Source organism: Phalaenopsis equestris, unplaced genomic scaffold, assembly GCF_001263595.1.
Source record: "Phalaenopsis equestris unplaced genomic scaffold, ASM126359v1 Scaffold000002, whole genome shotgun sequence".
NCBI classification, from domain to species: domain Eukaryota; kingdom Viridiplantae; phylum Streptophyta; class Magnoliopsida; order Asparagales; family Orchidaceae; genus Phalaenopsis; species Phalaenopsis equestris.
In genome coordinates, this window is record NW_018164444.1 from 30,483,113 (window position 1) to 30,507,403 (window position 24,291).

General features: G+C 31.2%; 1 protein-coding gene across 1 annotated transcript; it reads left to right on the plus strand.

Moving 5' to 3' along the window:
- The first annotated feature begins 6,992 nt into the window (after positions 1-6,992).
- On the plus strand, positions 6,993-19,942 carry LOC110039451 (60S ribosomal protein L37a). Its single transcript, XM_020744510.1, has 5 exons — positions 6,993-7,177; positions 9,888-9,927; positions 10,020-10,108; positions 18,355-18,437; positions 19,715-19,942. The coding sequence occupies exons 1-5, from the start codon at positions 7,175-7,177 to the stop codon at positions 19,776-19,778; spliced, it is 279 nt and encodes a 92-aa protein (XP_020600169.1). The 5' UTR covers positions 6,993-7,174; the 3' UTR covers positions 19,779-19,942.
- The last annotated feature ends 4,349 nt before the right edge of the window (positions 19,943-24,291 follow it).

Sequence of the window (24,291 nt, forward strand, 5' to 3'; positions counted from 1 at the left end):
TAAAATATGTTTGACGTTTTAAATGAGTCTGCAAAACTTTTAAAAATAGTTTAATGGCTTTGTTTGTGTTTTATTTCACTCTGATTGACTAATTTTGATATCATTAGGCATGTCTCGTCGAGCCGATCAGTTTGACTATAAATTTATTGAAATCAGAGCTGGGCATATCTCGTCGAGCCGATCATTTTGACTATAAATTTATTGAAATCAGAGCTATAGATAATTTATTATTGAAGTTTGAATGTTTATAGTTTAAAATAACACATCGAAATCTGTGTCATGCATTGAGTTTCGTGTTGAATAGTGGAATTTTTTGATGACGTATTAGTTTCCTCCTTATTTTCGAACGATGTAATCATCGTTCTTCGAAAATACTAAAATCTGGAGTACTTTTATCATTATAAACACACACACACATACATGCACACGTACAAAAGTTTTTATGTCACACATATAAATGCGCATGATTAATATAATATGAATGTAAATGTTAGTTTTGATGTCATGAGTATAAATGTCTTATAATTAAAGTGTCATGCATGCAAACTTCCCAAATTTTCTTGCTTAATTTTCATATAAAAAATGAGCGGCACCATAAAAAATGAGGACAAAATTTGGAAGATGTCGAATTTTGAATGCAAAATGACGGACCAAAACACTATAATATTGTTGGTCGAAATGTTTCCGGAATTTGAAACAACATTTATTTTTTTATTAATTTTTTTTTTTTATGAACGAGGAAGTTTGAAGGACATAATTAATGCATATTTTGATTTAATCTTTTTTTAAACAAGTTATATTTTTTTAGGAAATTTAAAAGACTAAAATATGGGTGTATAACGAAATTTTGATTTAATCTTTATTTGAAATTAAGAATTTGGTAGGTTATAAGACAGAAGTCAAAAGGACAAAAATAAGAAGAGGGAATGTCAAATGACAATGGAATTAAGGTAGATTTAAGTTTTTTTTTTAATTAGTTGTTTACACACACACAATATATATATATATATATATTATTTTTATTTTATTTTTTATATTTTTTTGCTTGCGGGCGCACATACACAAACACAATGTTGGTTTGAAAAGTATTTTAATTTTATTTAATTTGTAATAATTAAACAAGGAATATAAAGAATTTTTCCTTTTTTTAATACCTAAAATAATTTCTGTCTTATATTTAATTTAGAATGAGGAAGGTAGATGTTCATGAGATGAAATGTCAAAACCTTGAAGGTAGAAGGACGTGAACTAATGCAAATTTAAATTTTTTTTATTTACTATTTTAATGAAATGAATTAATTTTTAGCCATAAAATTTTATATTATTTTAGCCTATAAATAGGCAAAAGAGATGAAGATGTAGGTGGAGTCTCCTACTCTACCTAACAGGTGATCCGAGATTTCTCAGAAGAAGAAAGTCCAATTCATATTACGTAGAGGGTGAGGAATGAGATCTCCTTCGTGTTGCAACAAAAAGGAAAGATGACCCCTTCCTGTGTAGAAGACGAGCAATATGATCTTCTTTTATGTTGCGACCAAGAGAAAAGTCGTCACTATCCTACATAGCAGACGAGCAATGAGATCTTCTTTCATGTTGTAGCAAAGAGAAAGTCATCCCCCTTATGTGAGCAAGCGAGCAATGAGAACTTTTTTCACGTTGCTGCAAAGAGGAAAGTCGTTCCCATCATGCCTAAAAATCGAGCAACAGGATTTTCTTTAACGTTGCGATGAAGATGAATGTTGTCTCAATCATGCATAACAAGTTAGCAACGTGATCTTCTTTCACATTACAACCACGAGAAAAGTCGTTATCGTCATACGTAGCAGACGGACAACTAGATCTTCTTTCATATTGCGGTCAAGAGAAAAGCCGTCCTCGGCATGCATATCATGTGACTATCGAGATCTTCTTTCGCATAATGAGATGAAGAAATTTATCTCTATTTTAGCCCATCAAGTGTCTGAGGATCTTCTTGCTTGTTAGGCATTTTGGTGAGGATCAATAAATGTTAGTCTTTATGCAGGGATTTGATGGGGAGATTTTCATGCTTTTGTGGTCGTGTTATCTCTTGTAATATTTATATCAATCCCCGTTGGTATTTATATCATTTTTAATACTCTCGTGTAACATTTGTAGACGATGATAGTGTATTTCTTTATACGTCTTTGATGTTGCTTATGAGGTTGTCGTGGTTACTCGATCGTACAAAAGTCTGCAATTAAAGTCAGGACACGCACTTTATAAAATGGCGAATCACATACCTTTTAAGACTCATGCATTATATGGTTATACCCACTCAGGTTTATGGCTCATAAGAACTTGAAATGAATTGGTACATTTTGCGACTCATAGACTTTTAAGGCCTTTTATGTACCCGCGTCTTCTGAGACTTGTAGTCTTCTGAGGTCTTTCAGTTGAGACGCTGTCAAACTACTTTCTCTCTTGGAGTCTTTCTAGTGAGGACCCTGTCCACCACCTCTACTAGCTTTCCATCGAAACTTGTCTCTTAGGCTCCTGTTATAGAGTCATTATAGCTTCTCATCTGGTCTTGCCTTTTGGGCATGACTTCTTCAAACATCGTAACTTCCCATCGAGTCTCACCTCATCGGCTCAACTTCCAAGGATACTGGATCTTCCCATCGCATTTAACCTCTTTAGCTTGACTTTGAGAAGCATGATAACATCCTACTATACTGGCTTCCTGGGCTTCTCTTATAGGAGCACCATAGCTTCACATTTAGTATCTCCTAGGCTCAACTTCGAGGGCGTACTAGATCTTCCTATCGAGTTTTGCCTCCTAGGCTTGACTTCTAGGGGTATGGTTGAAAGAAGAATCCATTAAGGATGTAAAATCAATTCTGAGTTGTATAACCAGCGATGCTCGACTGTGTTAACTTGTAACGAAGAAAGTCATATGAAAAACCACAGGGGATGGTTGAAATAACCTAGACTGTTGGTCGGAGCTTTTACTTAACGATCATAACCTGTTATGGAAGAGGTCAAAGGAAATCCACCAAAGATTTTTGAGCTATCTGAGCTTGTATGTTAAAGCTTTTGCTTGACGATTGTAGTTTGTAATGGAAGAGGTCGAATCGAGTCCCCTTGGGACCGATTAAGCAAAGAATGAGGTGTCAGAGATGCTCTACGTTACTAGAGACTATGACATAGATTGCAATAGATTTTACGTTTCCTTGAAAATATGGTTGCAGTCATACTCAAGAATAATGTATGACAACTCGTTTGTTGCTGCTTTTGAATCTTTTGCCCCCCGATTAGGGTGTTTTCCATGCGAGCTTGTAAAAAAACACATGTTTCAAGCCTTGAAGAGATCAACTTCTTAATACAATTAAAGAATAACTCTAGTATGATGAGGAGGCACTGAGAAAACTTTATTTGCGGTTAATATTGCCCCAGTCTAGGGACGATTCTTGTAGACTTGTAATCTGAATGAAATATGGGTTGACTTCCCCATCGCAGTCGTGTCTGGGACGTTAACATCAATGACCTTTCGAAACTATTGTAAAGGTTGCCCCTCAACCTGAAAGAAGTTTTTAAATAATTTGTGTCTAAATAGGATGTAAGAAGACAAACCCACTACTATCGTGCTCGAGATGTTGATGTAAACGACCTTTCGAGACTGCAATGAAGGTTGCCTCCCACATCGAAGAATGCTTCAGAGATGATCTTGAAGTTGTAAAGAAGATTCATTTGCCAGCTGGATGATATACATCATTGGTAAATGAAGTAAACGATAGATGTCTCGGAGTTTAAAACATTGTCGAATGGTGTTTTGTTTCCCACGGATGGCTCCGAACTAATGCGTGCTGGAAAGTTCGCGGTGGTGGAGTAATGAAATTTCATCTTAGTGTTGCACGAGATTTCAGCACACATTCAGATAAAAAAAGACAACCATTAGTGACATGAAAAGTTTTTAAGTGAAAAACCCATAAAAAGAAAAAAAATCCTTAGGCTTAACTCTGTTATAAAAATTCACTATGAGTTGATGATTACATATACTCATTTTCTCATAAGCGGGAAAGAGCTATAAGGTCTTATGAATTACAATGTCGACATGCGAATGAACTTGTTATAAGAAGTGGGCGGCAACCGATGACAATCGGTGAATGTCCGACAGTTGGTGGTCTATTGCGATCGGTGGAAGCCTGTAGGTGGTGGTCGAGTGCGATCGATGGAAGCCTGTAGGTGGTGGTCGGCTGCGATCGATGGAAGCCGGAAGGTGTTGGTCAACGGTATAATGATCGGCGATGGACAACGGCGATCGACGGTGGCAGAAGTGGTGTTGGACTTCAACTCCTTCTCAAAGTTCCAAATTCTTTCTCAAATTTCAAGCTCACATCTCTATCATGAGAGGGGTGGGCTCTATTTATAGTATTATGAGTGCAATTAATATAATAATATGAACTACTTTGATCGAACGACTTAGAAGGCTTACCTCATTTAAACGATATTTGATGGACATTTATGTATCTTGAGAATGTCAGAATCAGGTGATCATGGACTCGTTGGATTCATCTTGTCGAGAAACTCAATTTGATTATAGACTCATCGTTATTAACATCCGTTTGACATTTCTAATGAGTTTGAAAATTTTCAAAAAGTGGTTTAATGGTTTAATTTGTGGTTGATTTGACTTAAATTGAACTAGTTTTCATATCATTAAGTTTGTCTCATCGAGCTGATTATTTTTACTAAAATTTGCTGAAATCGGAGCACTCAATAATTTTTTATTGAAGTTTGATGATTATTTCTTGCATAAAAATATGTATCAAAATTCGTGTTAGATAATGAGAATTTTTTTATGACGTATCAATTATTAGACACATGCATTACAAATTTTATTAAAATATTATACTTTGTGCTCAACTTCTTAATACTTGATGATAATTAATGTTTAATTAGATGCATATTGAAAGTTATACACATAAAAATGATATGCATAAATATTGAGACAATCAAACTGTCCAGATCAAGGCATAATGAGTATCGCTGACTGCAGGCCACCAACCAACCAAAAGGCTACCGACCCACTGTAGGACAGCTGATCAACTGAATGTCTGTCTGATGACCAAAGGGCCACCAGACCAATCGTAGGACAACTGATCAACTGAAGGCTAGTCTAATGACCAATGGTCCACTCGACCGATCGGGAATAAACATTCACGCCAACGACCAAACAAATGTCTAATAACTTAAAAAATTTAACAAGTATCGACGTATGACTTCCTCGATAGCTCCCCCAAAGTTATCAAGAAATCACCATGAAATCATAGTCAAACAAGTCGGTCGACCACCCTAAGGCCAACCAGCTATGAGATTAAAAGCTTACTAGTGTCAGATAAAGTAGCTGACCAACACTAGTTCGGTCAATTGACCGAAGGGCTTGCCAAGAAGTGAGTCTACACCATATGAAAAAACACAACAAAAGACTTCACTGCAGCTTTCCTATTAAAGCGGGGCAACTGTATAATTTTATAGTTTCTCCATCTATTTTCTATAAACATATGGACCATGACATGTATTAGGGGTCTTTTGTCTCTTTAGCCTTTGACCTCATTCGACTCTTCTCTCTAGACCCACTATTGCAAGGAGATCTCTATCCCATTCTCTATTGTAATATAAAATGGGTCACAAGACTCAAAATTGCTCCGGTTCACCCATATTAGGCAAGTTTGTGTGCGTATTTTCTTTCTTTCTCCTTCTCTATCTCTTTATTTTTCCCTCAAAGTTTATATCGCTCTGATCTTTGGGCTTGACTCCACAGAACAAATCTAAATTCAACATAACAAATGATAATCTTCCCATCAAATCAATGATCTCGTATTGTTTATCAACTCAATGTTGTTTACATAAATGGTGCCGTAATGAGAAATTAAAATATTAGATTGTTGTATTGCTGTACACATTTTAATACAGGGTTATTGATTAAAAGGATTTCTAAATTGTTTATGCTTACTTTCCTATATTATAAGGTTAAATTGTGGATTCCTGTGCACGTAAAATCAATATTGAATTCTATCATAGTACACTAATAAAGGCTAAAGTCATGCTACGTTCACTCCACAAGAATGTAAATCTCATAAACACTTAAAGAATGAATATTAATGAAATGATTAAGGATTAATTATTTTTATGCTTATTTTCCTATATATTAAGGTTAAATTGTGGATTCCTGTGCTCGTAAAATCAATGTTGAATTCTATCGTAGTTCACTAATAATGGCTAAAGTCATACTACGTTCACGCCACAAGAATTTAAATCTGTTAAACACTTTAAGAATGAATATTAATGAAATGATTAAGGATTAATTAGTTCAATTAAACGAAACTCTGAATAACTAATTAATAATAAACATGCAAATATCAATTTACTTGGTAAAAATAATAAAAATTAAATTATAATTAAATTTATCTAATAATTTAATCACTAATTAGTATCAAAATTTTATCTGAAATAAATTATCAAATAATTCATTTAAAATTTTAATCAGATTTAACTTCCATCACATCATATAATTTTTAAGAGTACTTAAATTTTGGATTTACTAAATCCTATGAATCCTAGCAACTAAGGGGGTAAGTTAGCAGTGCTGGTTCTCGAGCCGAGTTTATGGAGCCATGAGCTTAAACTGGAGCTCAAACGTAAGCTCTCTTATTAAACTAGCTTGAGCTCGAACTTTTCTCGGCCCGATTCATTGGCTCGTGAGTCGGCTCGATTAGCTAATTATTAATCATTTTGATGCATTTTCGGTCCATTATCGTTGCATCTTTTTCTCCCGCCACCAATACCTTCTTTTACCAACTATAAAAATAAAATTTTTAATTTGAATTTAAAAGATAACTCGTGACCCGACTATTACAGCTATGAGCCGAGCTTGAGCTCATCATTCGAGCTCTACTCGAACACGAGCTTGAACTCATAATTTAATAGACGAGTCAATCAAGACTCATCTAGTTTGCACACCCAGTTAAAACCAAACAAAATAAGGCCGCGGACTCATCTGGGATTATTTTCATCGGACGGTTCTGATTCCGTGCCGCTGGTGCCTGCGTTTAGGGTTTTCCCACCACCTCACGCGGCTGCGTTGTTTTCCTCTTGTCTGAATTCTTCCTGCTATTTCGTATTGCAAGTCTCGGTTACCCTTGGCTACGCGAAGATGGTAAGCCTTGGCTCCGTCCCCTCTCAAAACATGTCTTCTAGGTTTTCCACGCTTTTATTGATGCCATTTTTGCTGCTATTATGTTTTCTGTTATTGTCAGTTTCTACTTCGTGCTAGTATGACTAGTTGGCAGAGCGTTCGAATTTCCGTTTTGCACTTTAATTTTCTCGTTAATTCTGTATAATAACATGGAACGAAATCTGGTGATTATTGTAAATTAAATGCTCGAATTGCTCTATGAAATTCCTAAAACTGGCATGCCTATGGAATCTCTAAAATTTCCATGCTTATGCAGTATATGCTATTCGGTGCTCATCAAACTACTTGCTTTACTCTTTTGCTAAAATCTTCGTTCTTTGATAGAAATCTCCTTAAATTTACACCAAGTAAGATAGAATTAGATCCGGAGAGTTTTGTAATATTAATTACGTGGATATCAACTGTTCTACATCTCTAAAATAAGATAGATTGCTTCAAACTCATTATTGGGATTTGGAGATGTGACTTTATTGCTTTATTCCTAATATAGGTTTGCCGACGCAATTTGTATATGAAATTAGGCTTTTATGCAATGTTTGTTCATGGATGCTACGTGCTTAGCTTTCATTAATGTAGAGCTATCCAATATGCTCATTTGAAACCAAGTTTCTAATGGGATTTAGGTTTGAACGGTAATTGGGCGACACTAGCAGCTTTCATCTTTGTTATTGAATTATGCTTTAGTTCTAAACGTGGATTTCATCCGCTACAATATATGTTAGTATAAGTCTTCATCATCCCTCAAACCATTATGCATTACGCCAATGCCGGCATGTTTTCATAAATTTCATCGACTTTATAGCTAATCTTTTTGGTAATGAATTTCTTTTCCATTGCTATTGGCAACTTCTAAAAGCTCACGACGAGTACCATTTGTTATATCAATTTATAGTAGTTTTTTGAGATGTATGAATGTTCTCTTTGGTTCTTTGTTAAATAAGAATGGCAATGTATTTATGGAGTTTAGTATACGACATATTTACAAGATGTTTTAGTAAAATTTAGAGTTTGTTTTTTATTTTCATTTTTTACTCATGCCGCTAAGAAGGCAATGAAAAGTTAGAGTGAGAAGCCTGATCATTCATATTGGTTGCGTGTTTCACTTACATATGCAATCTAATGTATTGTTATTAGCATATGTTACTATTTGGTTTTGTGGCATATTTAAATAACAATTTCATTAGTCATATTTAAGATACATTTTGATGAAATTGAAATGCCGCCTAAACTTTTTACTTCTCTATGCAAGTTTCTTTGATGGTTAAACTAAATAGGAAAAAAAAGATAGAAATGTCCATTGATTATTCTAAATATCACTACATCACTGAGGTACCACTAAAGGTGTAAATGAGCCGAGCTCGAGCAAGTCTAGTGCTTGTTTGTGTTCGGTTCATTTGAAATTTTTATGGCTCAAAATAGGCTTGTGTTCGAAATGGACTTACGAATAACACATTTGTGTTCGACTCAATAATAAATTCATTTGTTCGTATTAACTCATATTCAATCTCGAAATAATAATTTATTAAATTTAATAAATCAATATAACATAATTAAATATCTAAAATTTATATTCTATTTTAAATCCCATTGAAAGGTAGAAAAATACGGTATTCACAGCCGCAAGGCATGCTATGTATCCCAAACACTTGCACATGTTTTTTGCATTTAAGCAACAATGATAAGAAGCTACTCCCCAATGTGGTACTAAATGCATAAATGAGAACACATGAGGGCATTCTAGGGCAAGGTTGGGCGGGATTTGTGTTTGAAAAATTTTAAGCGCATTTACATGGATGCCACCCAATTCCTATGTATTTTCATGTCTAACAGACTAACACCTAAATTCCATTTCTACATTTATACAAACCAAATATTTGATATCATATCAATGATATCACTATTTTAACTTTTAAAATGTGAACTTGACCTTTTCATGCCTATAGATAAGATCACATATGCGTAAGAATTGAAGTTTAGGTATTAGATATGTAAACACATAGGAATTGAGTGGTATGCATGTAAATCTTCCAATATTCTGCCTCTTCTATTTGTTTTTTTTTTGCATAATTCAAGTCAAATTATTATTTAAAAAAAAAAAAATTCTATTTTCATTTGAAACATTTAAGTGAGAATTTAGTTACTTTTAAGCTAATAATGCAAAAAAAAAAAATCAATTTACTTTATTTAAATTAACATACAATTTTAGATATATTATATAGCAGTCAATATTGAGCTTTAAAAATTAATATATTAATTTTGTTATAATATTATTGATTTATTATTTAATTAATTTGAGCCAAAACAATTCGAACGCGATCAAACAAAAGCTTGTTTGTTTTCAGTTTGTTTATAAATCGTATTTTTTTGTGTTTGCCTTATTTGCTTAACGATCAAATCAAACACGAGCAATCTAGCGAGCCGAACATGAGCAGCTCGCGAACGACGAGCTTTTTGGTTAGCCCTAGGTACCATAGAACTCAAGGTAGTTTTTTTGGCTGATAAATCTTTATTTAGTATTTTGATAGCATTTTTATTCATATTACTTTGACCCAAATAAGACAAATGACATTTTTCAATCTTTCTTGTTTAAATTTTTAGGGTATGACAAAGTCTGCTAAATTGTTTCAGTTTATTAATTCTAATCGGCATTTTTGTTTGTTATTCCAAACAGACAAAGAGGACCAAGAAGGCTGGAATTGTTGGAAAATATGGTACATGAAGCCTGCATTATTGTGCATATTTTTAATGGTTGTGCATTATCTACTATTTTTTAACCAAATCTCATGAATTACACTTGATGCAGGCACAAGATATGGTGCTAGTTTGCGGAAGCAAATTAAGAAAATGGAGGTTTCACAACATGCCAAGTACTTTTGTGAATTTTGTGGAAAGGTATTACTTATAATGCCATATAAATTCCTTATCTCTATGTAGCACCTTTTTGTGGTGGCTATTTTTATGCTTTTAGGAGCACTTCAGTACTAGAATTCAATGTATTTAGATTTGTGCTGTTTGATGAGAAGGCATTGTCTTCTTTAAATTTAATTTAAAAAAATGGTTGAAGTGATATCTCAAATTAGTTGTTATCTCATAATAACGGAATTAGCCATTGTGTATGGTCATGTACAGGAGAGATGATTGGGGTTGAGGACGATGAAGGCCCTATTAGTTTATTTAAGTTCTTTCTGTCCTACTGATCAAAGCAAAATCCGAGTTATACAGATTTTTTCAACATATCCTAATGATGTTTGCTTGCATGGGGAACACTTCTCTCTCATTTGCAAAACATTTTCTTTTTTTTGAAATTGCAACCCTGTAGTTTACCTCACCATTCATAACAGCATGATTATTCGTAGGACAGTAAGAATTTGGTTATCCTTTGGTGGCTTGGTAAATGTTATAATGGGAGAGGTTTATAAAAAAAGGAACGAAGAGTGTGTGGAGAAAGAAGTTTGAGAAGGAACTATACTTGACTTGGGAGTTCATTTAACAAATATTGACGGATTGTTTCTATATATGCAAGCAAGCTAGGAACATTTAAACTAACATTTATTTGTTGCAAAAATATCCATACTGTACATACCTTTAAGTGATTCAACTCAAACCTTAGAGAGGAGGGGAGTGGGGAGACCATCCTTCTGCCAATGGTCTCACACACATGCATGCACGCCCACGTGCATAAACAATCATTATTTGATGGGAGGAATGAGATGAAATAAAATGTTTATTGTATAATGCAAAGCTCAAATGAATTCTATTGCTTCCATGTAAGTTAATAGAACATGCAATGTCCCATAGCATACTTCTTGTGTTATTTTCATCGGTAGTTGCAAGGTGTGCTATTTAGTATTGATATTTTTGTACTTCCATCAGTAATTATGCATGCTATTTTCATTCTACTATTTTCATGTTTTTTCTTCGCCAATTTAAATTATTTTTTTCTAGTGCTTCATCATGTTTAATCAAATTCTGGTTAATTGATAGCAATATTATGTTAAAATATTTTTATTTTGAGTTTTTTTGATTATTTTTTATTTATTTTGTTCATTTGTAGAATTTTGATTTCATTGTAAGACATATTCATACTTTCATTAGTCTAATAAATAGAAAGGTAAAACTTGTTCAAAATAGTTGACGTAGAATTGTTGTGCATTTAGTTAACATTCATATATATTGTTGATATTTTTTCCTCTCTTCCATGATTAGATCCATTCATTCCGCAATCATAGCAAAGAATTTGAGGCACATAAACTAGGGTCTTGACAATTTGATCAATTTTGTCATCTCTCATATTGCAATTCACGCGCTTCTCTATATTGTTGAATTTATTTTTTGATTTATTCTTATTGTGTAATACCTATTAAAGTTATTTAAATACCCCATTTCTTTTTACAAAATAAGGAAAAAAAATATATTGAGAATTTCCTCTATTCGTTTATTTTTTACACGTATCATTGTGATGTTAGGATTGTTTTTCTTTCCAACCTTTGTTATCTTTTTTAAAGGTCAAGATTTCTCGCTTTCAATCTTATTATTATCTTGAGATATTATTCTCGTATAATCTATGCCTGAGTTCTTTGACATTTTTTCAAAGGAATCAATCATGATTAGTGAACGTCAAACACAAAGAACTCCAAGGATTTTAAGTATAATATGCTTGAATAAAAAAAAAAAATCTTAAATAGTCTCAAATCATGAAGATCTTTTGAAGAAAAGGAAAAATTGAACACCTTATAGATCCCGTATTTTGGGAAGGAGTTGATTATATGATCCTGACATAGTTTTGGAACACTATGTTTTCCAATATTAGTGAACCATTTATGTTTCTCTCTACCACAAAATAGTTTTGGTACGCAGTTAATCAGACATACTCAAATGTTAAAGATGCCGCACTTATCTAAGAAATCGAAACAAAGTTCGCCATTATCAAATAAAATAATTTTCTTATCATTGAATACTTCAATGTCATGAAGATTTATTGGTTGGATTTGCCGTACTACCAAAATCATAGGATATCATGATGTGAGGATGCGTTGATCCTTAAATAATTTGTTCGCTAGAGATAATCTTCAAGTTCATGGTGGGGTTCGATGATGAATTTGACCAAATTTGAATTCAAATAGTAAACATAGAAAATCTCCATTTTTTTGAATGAAGTATTCTCTTATACAAATTTTAGAAGAAAAAAAGATGGTGACGATGAATGCTTCGACCCTAAAATATCTGCCACCTTGACAACTTTTGAGTTTATGCCACAAAATTTTTTATTAAAGATAATATTCTATATAATTACTACAAAAAATCCCCAAGATTATGAAGAAAACAAAGACAAAAATAAAAAAAAAAGTGCAGATCTACCAAGTGGAGTTAAAAGCGCATGACTCAACAAAGATTGACAAACGCAAAAGTTTACTCTATTCCTTAGAAAAGCCATCCTCATCCCTTGCTTAAAGTAGTTCTTTGATCTTAGATTTACGATCCACTGATTACATGACAAACATTGCTGTATATTTCAATCTTACAAGTCATATCCCATAATTAGAAAGAAAAAGTTGCAGAAAAAATTTTAACAACTGTTCCAGGACAATTAGACAATTCAATTTCTCCCAAATTAATATTCATTAACATATTACATGTTCCACATGTTACAATTAATCTTTTTTTTCTATCCACAATTTATCAAAGATCATTAGTGCAAAGTCATCTTTTTATATGATTGTTGTATTTTGTTGGACCCTCACTATGGGAAAAATGATTGGGTAAGCTAGTGAAAAAAGTTGATTTAAATATATTTTAAAAATTGAGATCAACTATCATGTTTCTTTACCTCTTATATATCAATATCATTTGAACATGCCATGATATACTATGGCATTATTCTTTTAAAAATCTTAATTATATGTTTCATTATATTTTTATAAATGCAAACATTAATGATTTTTATTGTGAAACTTGTGGAATTGTTAAACATCTTCACATTTCCTTTTTTGAAAGCAAATTTAGATCATCTTGTATTTTTGTGTTGATTCATTCTGATATCTTGGGACCCCCCAAAATTCCCGACATCTTAGGAGCATTGATTTTGTTATATATATTGATGATTACACCCAAATGACATGACTATATTTAATTAAAGAAAAAATCGTTATTAATATTATACTCTTCATATTCACAGTTATGAAAATAATCAATTCAATTTTAATATTAAAATTTTTTTGGATTGACAATGCTCATAATTTTTTCAACCAGTCATTATCATATTTTTTTTAAAAGATGGTAATATATACAACTTGTTTTGCTCTAATACTTCCCAATAAAATGGAATAATGAAAACGAAAAAAATATCATTTTTTGGAGGTCATAAGACTCTTCTTCTCCGCATTCAAATACCAAAATAATATTTGAGTGAAGCAATTTTAATAATTAATCAATAAATTACTATCCATAGTAATTAATTTTAAAATTCTCTAAATTATATGAGTTTTTCTTCCTACAAACAAGTAAAAAATTCCTCCTAATTTGTTTGGGGTGTATTAACTATGCTCGTATCTATAAATAACATATAAAAAGAAATTTAATAGAAGAGTTCTCAAGTATGTATTCATCAGATATTCTACCACATAAAAGTGTACAAATTTTGTTATCAAACCAAAAATATGTTAATAACTTTATTGAATGTTACTTTTAATGAAACCCATAGCTACTCCGATCAAACTCTCCATTCGGGGAAGAATTCTTAAATTAAAGATAAATTTTGATGATATTTGTTTTATCTTGACATTCCTGAAGATTAAAATCTGACAAATGTAAGTCTTCTACGAAGTGTATCCCTATTCAGGAACGAACAAATTCAACCGAGATCTACTGCAAGCTAAGGGCTCAAAACCATTACCAAGTTACACCAATCAACCTGCTATTAATTTATATCCGATCTCTTAGTACATATTCTTTCGCAAATTTTATCCATCCCATGAAGTCTTTCTAACGAACATCAACGCATGCCTTATTTTTATTCCATAAATAGTATTTGAAGCACTTAAAAATATAGATTGGAAAGAAACTATTACAGAAGAGATGAAAGACTTATAAAAAAATCATATATGGAAGATTGTTGAATTACTTAACCAAAAGAAGAGAGTAAGATGCAAATGAATTTTTATGATCAAATACAAATCATATGTGAGCTTGGAAAGGTGCAAAGTATGATTAATAGCAAAATGATATAGTCAATCATATGGAATTAAGTATCAATTTTTTTTTTTTTTTGACAAACGAGCATTGTTCTCATTATGATATTCCAAGCATCATACCATGAGTAGTTTATACAATAATATGATGTAATTTTTTTTCTTATATGGAAATATCGAAGAAGAAATTTGTATACATCCACCATCAGTATTCAATAGCTCCTTAAAAAAGAATAAGATACACAGATTAAAAAAAGGTCTTATACAGCCTAAAACAATCACCAAGCACTTTGACTAACAAATTTACAAAGACTGATGAGAGCTGAAGATAAAGAAAAACGAAGAGAACATAATCTCTTTATAAAACACTCTTTTAACCTGTATGGGAATCACTGTGATCCTGTGTGGGGCAATGGAGTGAATACTCCACTCTTTCTTTTCCGATTGCTGTTGGGGTTGTTGTTGCAAAGACATGCTCTTGTTGTTGCTAGTCCTTACACCAGTGAATGCTGGCATATGCTACTCAATCTCACTGTGTATGTTGATAACATGATAGTTTCATGAGATGATAATAAAGAGAAAGAAGTCTCAGGAAAAAGGATTGCTAAAGAATTTGAAATCAAAGAACTAGAAAAACAAATTTTTTTTTGGCATAGAAGTCGCTCAATCTAAATAGGGGATTTTTCTCCAAGCAGAAATAATATTATGGATGTATTGAAAGAAAAATAGTGTAAGCAATGTGAAACTCCATTTGAATTAGGACAAAATTTTGATCTTGATCAATAAAAAACTGATTTAGATACAAGAAAATGTAAAATGTTTGTAGAAAAATTAATCCACTTTTCACATGCCATCCTGACATTGCATTTGCAGCATGTCTATTCAACCAATTCATGCACAAGTCCAAAGAGGCACATACTTTAAGTCGCTTATAGAATTCTCACATATCTTCAATGAAGCCTAAGGAATGAAATTCTATATGGAAACATAATATCCTACAAGTTGAAGGATATACTGATGCGAACTATGCTAGATTGTTGGTAGATAAAAGGTTCATTCTATAGGATATTGTACATTATTAGGAACAGTTTGCAGCTTTATGATTTAGTGCTGAAATCAAGCTTGAGTCATTGTCCAATAGATTTGTGAGCTTCTATTGATCAAAATCATATTGAAAATTTAAAAATCATGTAGAAAGAGCCAATGAAATATATTATGACAACAAATCTGCCATCAACATTATTAGGATATTTTTTCATAAAGTAATATAATAATATTTTTTCATATAATAAAGTAATACCATGTTATGTACATACAGTAATTTTTTTGTCTTTTTAATTTTTATATTTGAATACTTTTTCGTATATTATTGAATTATTAATAAATTGTTCATCACTTGTTGTTTTATGCTGTTTTGGAAATAGCATGCATAGTATATAAATCATGCATTATCCAAGCTAGCCCCAATCGACCTTTGTGCTATGTTTTATTATTCTCTATTGACAATTATGGTTGATTAATTTTTCTTTTTGTATACCTGAAAGTAGAGACTACATCTGGTTTTATACATAGAATCATTCCTGTTTTAGTAGATTACCAAGAGATGCATAGAAATATGAGAAGTTACTTAGAATTTTAAGTGTTAAATAAATTCCTAGCAAACACAACAGTTCTTCCTAAAATTTCATCAAATTGTTTAATTACTACACTCCCTTAACGTGTTTGCTTAAGTACATTAATGAGCTCTAGAATCAGCAAAATCTTTTTCTTTGAAGTGATGTGAAAATTTCTGCAGAGTTGCTTCTCAGTCTTGTAATATTGTAGCTTGATTTCTCTTTGCTTTATTGCATTTTGATGATAGAAATAGGTTCGGTTCTTTTCTGTATGATTGCAGGCAGTTAATTAATTAATTTAGCAAAATAAAGTTAAAGCGGCTTACAATGGATTTAATTCCACTCCATGGCTCAAATGGTGTTCATATTCTTCTACCGTTTTTTTGGACACCTTGTGATGCAGACTATTGTTTATATGACATATGCCTAAAATCTTTTTGGCAATCTATTCTCAGCTATTATAGGCCTTGCCATTTCAAAAATCGTTCTATCTTTTTATTTAGGAAATGCATTGTGTTATAGAGTATATTCTATCGCTAGCTGGTTTCAAATGCTCCCTTTTTTGCAGTTAGCTTCAAATTCTTAAGTGTATTTACATGTTCAATCATTGTATAGTTTTGATACAACATTCTCTCTGCGCATCAAAAAATGACTTTCAAATTCTGAAAATTCTAAATGTTTATGATTTTTATCTCTAGAAGTAAACCACGCAATGCTTGAAAGATCATCAATGAAGGTTAGAAAGTACCTTTTTTCAGTGATGAATTTTCCATTGTTCCGCAAATACATAGATACTACTTAATTCTTATGTATTTACATATCTAACAGCTAAACCTCAATTTTTACGTTACCATCTTTTTTACTATGCATGGAAAGGAGTATTTCACCTTTTTTATAAATAAAAATGGTGGTATTTTTGATGTGCTACGAAAGATTTGGGTGGTATAAATGTAAGAAGCAGGTTTTAGGTTTTAAATATATAAATACATATCCCATTAAGTTTTAGGGGTGCGGTTGCTCACCATGAACTTTTTTGTGGATACATTTTAACGCATTTATTGCCTAAAATGCAGCTTTCATATGGATCTTTATTTAAATATTCAGATTGCTCGCCATGAACTTTTTGTGGATACAGATTCACTTGTTTCTTGCCTAAAATTCAGCTTTCACATCCATCTTGATTTAAATATTCAGCAAGCCTTTTACCGTACTCGTTTGGTTGAGTTGCTTGAATACATGAAATATCAAGTGGCATTATCTATTTTCCTAACGCTAAGAAGAATCATTATTACTTTATTCTCTAAACCATTGTGGTAAAAGAAGGCTGAAAATATTTATTCCTCTCCATTTTCAGGTTAATAATGAATAGCTTTGGATTCATCTTATCATAAATTTTACAACAAATTTCTTGAAAAACTATATTGTAATTGGGCTTTCCAAGCTGACCAACACTAACTTTTGATCTAAGTCCAAAAGTATCGATATGAATAATTTATAGGTTGTGGAAATGGTTTTTCGTGTTTCTTGCTAACGGTACAAAATTTTACATGAATCATACAACTACAACAACAACAACAAGCCTTTATCTCACTAAATGGGGCCAGCTATATGAATCCTTTTTTTTCCATTGTTTCCTATTAAGTATCATATTTCAAATTTTTGCATGAATCATATTTGATTTAAATGTTTTATAAGCCTGGAACTCCAATCCAGGAAAATTCAAGTGACAATTTCTCTTTTGCCGAAGCAAAAGGAATCATCAATAACTTCACTTTTCATTGCAATATAGTGAAGTAGGTTGAAAATTTTGTGTTCATCTACATCTTTAGGGGAGTGTAGTACCGCTCTAAATAGAATTCTAAGAGTCACGTGAAATCCTCGGACACACGGAAATGGAGAGTTTTTTTTATCTATATATATATATATATATATATATATATATAGATATATATATAATTAAATGATCAATCCTACGTTACGAGTCCAATTATTGCTTTTCACTTAATTCTTATATATTTACAAATTTAAGACCCAATTTGATATTTATTTACATGAAACTTTAGTGCCATACATTAAAACATAGGCATGCAATATTTTTGACGCCATGATAAATATTTGAGTGTTACACTAGTAAATATTAAAAATTATGTGTTAGATATATAAATACATAAGAGTTGTGTGGCTTGTAGGTAAATCTTCTTTATTAATATGATTGATATTTTATATGCATGTGCTAATTTTTATAAAAAACATTGTCCCTTTGAGGAATTATTAAAGCTGGCTTCTTGTACATTAATTAGGATACTGATGCTTGTTTTTCTTCTCATTTGTTTTCCAGTACGCAGTCAAAAGAAAAGCTGTGGGCATCTGGGGATGCAAGGACTGTGGGAAAGTTAAGGCAGGCGGTGCTTACACCTTAAAGTGAGTTGCTCCTCTCTCTCTCTTATAAAGGAGATTCTTTCTTGTTGAGCACATAATCCCAAAAAACTCTCGAAATTTCTTGGATGGACTACAAGTGGCATGCATACGCCACATGTTGTTCATTCCTTTATCAACTCAAACATGAATTAGACACGAACTAGAGTCATGTGCTCAAATGCGAAGCACATTGGTTGTAAACCAGTGAACATCCCAAGATACTGGTTTCGAGAGCTTACTTTGCCCTAAAGAAAAATCGGCCAACTCATGATCATCAAATATACTGATATTTTGTATATTAATGGCGCATTAACAATGTTACAACTTTCAAACTCGGAAGTGAAGACATGAGTTGGCCTTAATAAGCAAAATTACCCGTAAAAATAAATTTATGATATATATATATACATATGTGCGCGTGTGCGTGCGCTTGGGGCATTTTCATGCATAGCACTGAATTTTTATTGATTTACCTATCATACACCAAAACTTTCATTTTTTACATCCATAGCACCCATTTTTTTGATATCATGTAAAAATAGCACTCAGTACACTCTTTAATGGTCAAATCCATACTTTCATTCATAGATAAAAGTGCTGTCCGAAAATATAAAAATTTAGGGGAGACACGAAAATCCATAAGACTTAAAAAACTTAACTGTTATATATGTAAATTTCCCTATATATTTACATGTATTCGGTGAGGAAATTTGAGTGTGATCATGCTAAATATTTAAATAAGTATTAATTTAATATTAATTATATTTTTAATTTAATAAACATGTTTGTAATAGTTTTTAAAAAGTTGATGAGAGGAAAATTTTAAACTTAAAATATTTGTTACCCCTTGGTTTTTATTTTTAGTAACACTTCTTAAATTTTGGTTCCACCATATGTATGCATCTAAAAATATCAACTTGGTCTTTATTGCAATGCTCCTGTTTAGTAAAGGAACAAAATGTATGTTCAAATTTCACTCTGTTTTTTATCAAACAAGCCAAATTTAAGCCAATTACAAGGCACTATTTGACTTTTTTTTGTGCTGTTGACCTGAATGTCATATCAACATATGTATATATAACTGTTCTTATACATAATTATATTAAATTTGTAAATGTGTGCTGTTGACCTGAATGTCATATCAACATATGTATATATAACTGTTCTTATACATAATTATATTAAATTTGTAAATGCATAAGAAGCATGTGGTGTCTTCTTTTTTGAATATTTGGAACACTTGCAACAGTTTTTGACTTCTTTTTTGTTAAATAATGCAGTACTGCCAGCGCTGTTACTGTCAGGAGCACAATCCGCCGCTTGAGGGAGCAGACAGAATCTTAAATGAGTTTTTCAAACCAATTATTATTGTTGTGTTTTTTAATTGAGGAGTGGACTCTCTAAGTTTTTAGTTCCATTTATGCATAAATATTGAGATATGTTTTTTAGAGACGATTTGTATTTTGATCTGAAACATAGTTGCTTGATTGTCTTATATAGTTTTGCTATTAACCAGGCTCCCGATTGTCAGTAATAATGTTCCCAAAGGGAACGAACAATTAAGCATAGAAAACAATATCCAACGTTTATATTGTTGCAATTCAAAAGCAAGTTATAAAGTAAGTGCCACCTTCTCAACAGTCAAACCAACCAATCCAATTTCTAGAGTTAAAGAGAGTACTAAATATGATTTAACAGCTGCAAAAAGAAAATATGAAAATGAAATTCAAAGCCAAGTTATTACTCTATAAAGTAAGTTCATTACCAAAATAAGAATTCAAGTTACTAACTTTGACAAATAAAACAGTGTTAACGGTGTGAGATCTATTAGATTTTTAGTAGTAACGTGAAAGCGAAATGAGAAAAAAAGTAAGCTATAATTAATAAGGAAAATGGAGTAATTTAGGTTTAGAAAAATGATACAACAGAGCATAATGCTGCTTGGGATGAAATATCAACAACCCAAAAGAGGGGGGCAAGGCAGAACCCTAAGAGAAAGACTGACTTAAAAATTTTCTTAACAAGAGAAGTTTAAAAAATATTCTCAATTACAAAAAATCTTGAAAAAAAGCCAGCGATCAAGACTCCCATACTCATAACTAGGTACTAGAACTACCAACAATCCAAAAAGGAAATGATAACTCCAAAAGCATTGTAACCCCAAAAGCATTGTAACAAATAGAGGTAGATAAAGATATTCCCGCACTAGTTCCACCAATCTTTTGTGAACTTTATAAGAAAAAATAGAAGAGGTTCATCATCATAACCATCATAATTACTTGTCTTCGCCTCATAACCAAGAACAAAGCAAATCATAAAGAAATAACTAAAATTGAAAAAAATAAAAAAAAAATCATTTAAAAATTCTAGGATAAGGGAGAATAGTTTTATCCAATTAGATCATACCCCTTATTTCCAAAGGGAGATTATGAGGCAAAAAATTTTTAATTAAATTACATTTAGCACCAAGCGTAGCTAACTAATAAGCGCATTCATACCCTCCTAATTAAGTTTAAATTCAAAGGAATTTACAATGATATAAATATGTATGAGTAAACCATGTTAGTATTACATATAGTAGTACATTTAAGAGAACCAAATGAATAGCTAAAGCGACATTTAATTCAATAATCAAATTTTCAAAACTCAAAGCATTGGCCACATAAAGACTATATTTAAAGGCATAGAGTCCGACAAAAATAATATTGCAGGGATCTACTAGACCATTAAATAAAACAATTAAATTACCAAAACGATCTATAATAAAACTCCCAATCAATGAAATCTTTGAAGATAGTGCCATCAATATTAATTTTCCCCCAACCTCTCTCAAGTTTAATCCAATATACAATTGTAAGAAGTTTGTAGGGTTGAGCCTCTATATCAATATTAATCCAATATGCAATTGTAAGAAGTTTGTAGGGTTGAGCCTCTATATCAATATTAAAGTATCTAGTCACCTATTTACAACTTTTAAAATTTTTATAGCCAATTAAATTAGCTTTATATAAAAATAAAATATTCTCTTTAATGTGCTAAATAATACATAACTCATTCATTTTAATATTTTTATGCTTGACCTCACTCCTTTCTTTTCAAATGTACCACAAGATTAAGCATAAAATGTTAAAAATAATAAGTCCTTTAGAAACACAAGAGAAAAAGGAAAGTCACGCTCAGTAGGGTTCTTTAATAGTTAAATCGGGATTTAAAAAAAGTTTTTTTAAAAATTCCATCCATCCAAATGCATAGTTTAGTGACAACAACTCCATTCACAAATAAGTGATAGAATTCTCAATATGATAACACCATTTACATTTAGAAGGTAACTAAATTCCTTTTATCCTTAAATTATCATATAAAGGAATATAATTGTTAAGAATTTTCAACAAAGAGTAGAGCAAGTGTTAGTAAGAGTTTTATTCCAATCAAGGGAAAAATGTGGAAGATCTCCTTTTTAACTCTTTTATGACGCTACACATGCTTGAAAGAAAAAGCCCTAAGGGAAGATCATTTAAAAAGAATTTGATTAGAGGCAGCAAATGCCATGAGATGTTGATGATTTATTTACAATAAAATAAGGAAAGATGCTTTTAAGTTTAACAATGTTCTAAATATTATTGATCTAAAATTCTCATAAAATGATGGCTTGTGCTTTCCATTTAACCTCATAGAGCCTTTTCCCAATGGGAGAGTTACTGGCTTATTAAGAGCAAGTGGTGGGAAGCTTATCTAGGTAGTTGTTATTATATATGTAAATAGCTCAATGATTACAACCACTAAGAAATTAGACCAATGTTTGCTTGCAAAAAGAAAGTTATGTCAAAAAAGGACTTACAACCCAAATCACACTCAATAGCAAGAAAGCACAATATACTCTAGTTGGCCCAGTTAATAGGTTTAGACTTGTTCCGAGGTCCCATAAAAAAAATATTTATTAATTTCTCTTTTATAGAACAAAGATCAACAAGGGGCGAACTGTTTGAAGAAAATAAATTGGAAGGAAGCAAAGAACACAAGAGTAAGCCAACCACCCATAATGATAAAATGAATTTTCCAACTATAATACTTAGGCCTTATAGAAGAAATTACATCGACAATTAAAAATTTTATTTTAAAGCATTTATAATTCAAAACACTCAAATATCTAATAGAGAGATTTTGAACAATGAGATTTTGCTTATTCTCTATGTTATTTATGAACCTAAGAAACATATATTTGACAATAATAAAACAACTTTTGTTGGAGTTAAAGAGCAAACCATTGACCCTTAAAAACTTTTAAGAATTTTCTGATGAGTTTAATTGAGGTAATGGAACCATTAGAAAATATAATGCAATCATCAACAAAGCTAATATGATTAATATCATGTGGACATTTAGTCTTATAGTACTTTATTATTGGGAAAAAAGTACATTAAGACATCTGGATATGTATTTAGTAGCAATGATGAATAAGATGAGAAATAGGGTCTCCTTATCTTAAAATTTTAAGGGATTAATATATATATATATATATATATATATATATCTAAAATTTCTGCCATTAATAATCACAAACCAAGCATTGTTAATATATTTACTAAATTAACTAACAATTTTATCATCAAAACCCAACATTTGAAGAATATTAATAAAAAATTCTCAATCATTGTTATCATAAGTTTTAGAAATATCTAGCTTAATAATCAAACATCGATCACAAGTTTTATAATCTAAATTATAATTGAACTCTTGGGCAAGCATAACATTATAAGATATAGCTCTACCTTTAACAAACACAATTTGATTGGGGGAGATAATTTTGTGAGGAGTTTAGCAAGTCTTGAGGCTAAGAGTTAATTGATAAGTTTATTAAAAATGTTGCAAAGACTAATAGGCTTAAAGTGATTCCAATTTTAAGGTTTATAGATTTTAGGATGAGAATAATAGAGGAACTAGAAAATAATTTAGTATAGGAGTGCTTTTGAAGAAATTAATAATAACATCAGCCAAATAAGATTTGATAATTTGCCAAAACTTCTTTAAAAAATTAACAAATAAGTCATATGGGCTAGCTATATCATCAACATTCATGTTCATTAAAAGACCTTTAATTCATTTTAGTACAAATATAATAAATGGATTTTTTTTCAGAGTATAGAAAAGTGTGAAATAAAAATTTATTAATAGGGGGGAGAGGCTCTTAACTCTTTAGAGAATATTAAAGAGATATTCAATAGTAGAATTAACAGTCCCTTGATCATTCTCAATCAATTGATTACCAGAAGACTTGATTTTATGAATATGATTAATAATTATTTTTTAATTAATTAAGGAAATATTTAGTATTTTTAAAAATATTGCAAGCGGCCTTTTATTTCGAAAAACTACTTACATTTCTTGAAGCTTGAGAAGATTAGTGTTGGCCTTAAGAATAACTCTTTCACTAAAATTAGAATTTCTATATTCCTTAGATTGTTCTATTTTGATAATTTCTTGTTCAAAAATAAGCATATTAGAAATATATTTTTGAAATGATTTTTATTCCACCAAGTGAAAACATGTTTTAATCTATTGAATTTAAATCACAATCTCCTTAAATGGAAAACCTTACTATCAGGGGCTAAGGAAACATTCTAATTAGAAGCTAAAGTTTCAAAATTAACCTCTTGTGAAAGCCACATATTTTGGAATCTAAAATCCCGATTGAAAACTTGAGCATTCCCTTTAATAATGATAAACAAAGGAGAGTTGTCAAATAAGTTCTACTTAGTTGTTCAACAGAAGTAAGAGGAAATTTTTTAATCTAACAATCATTAAAAAGAGATCTATCAAGTCTTTGCCATAATATATATATATATTATATATATATATA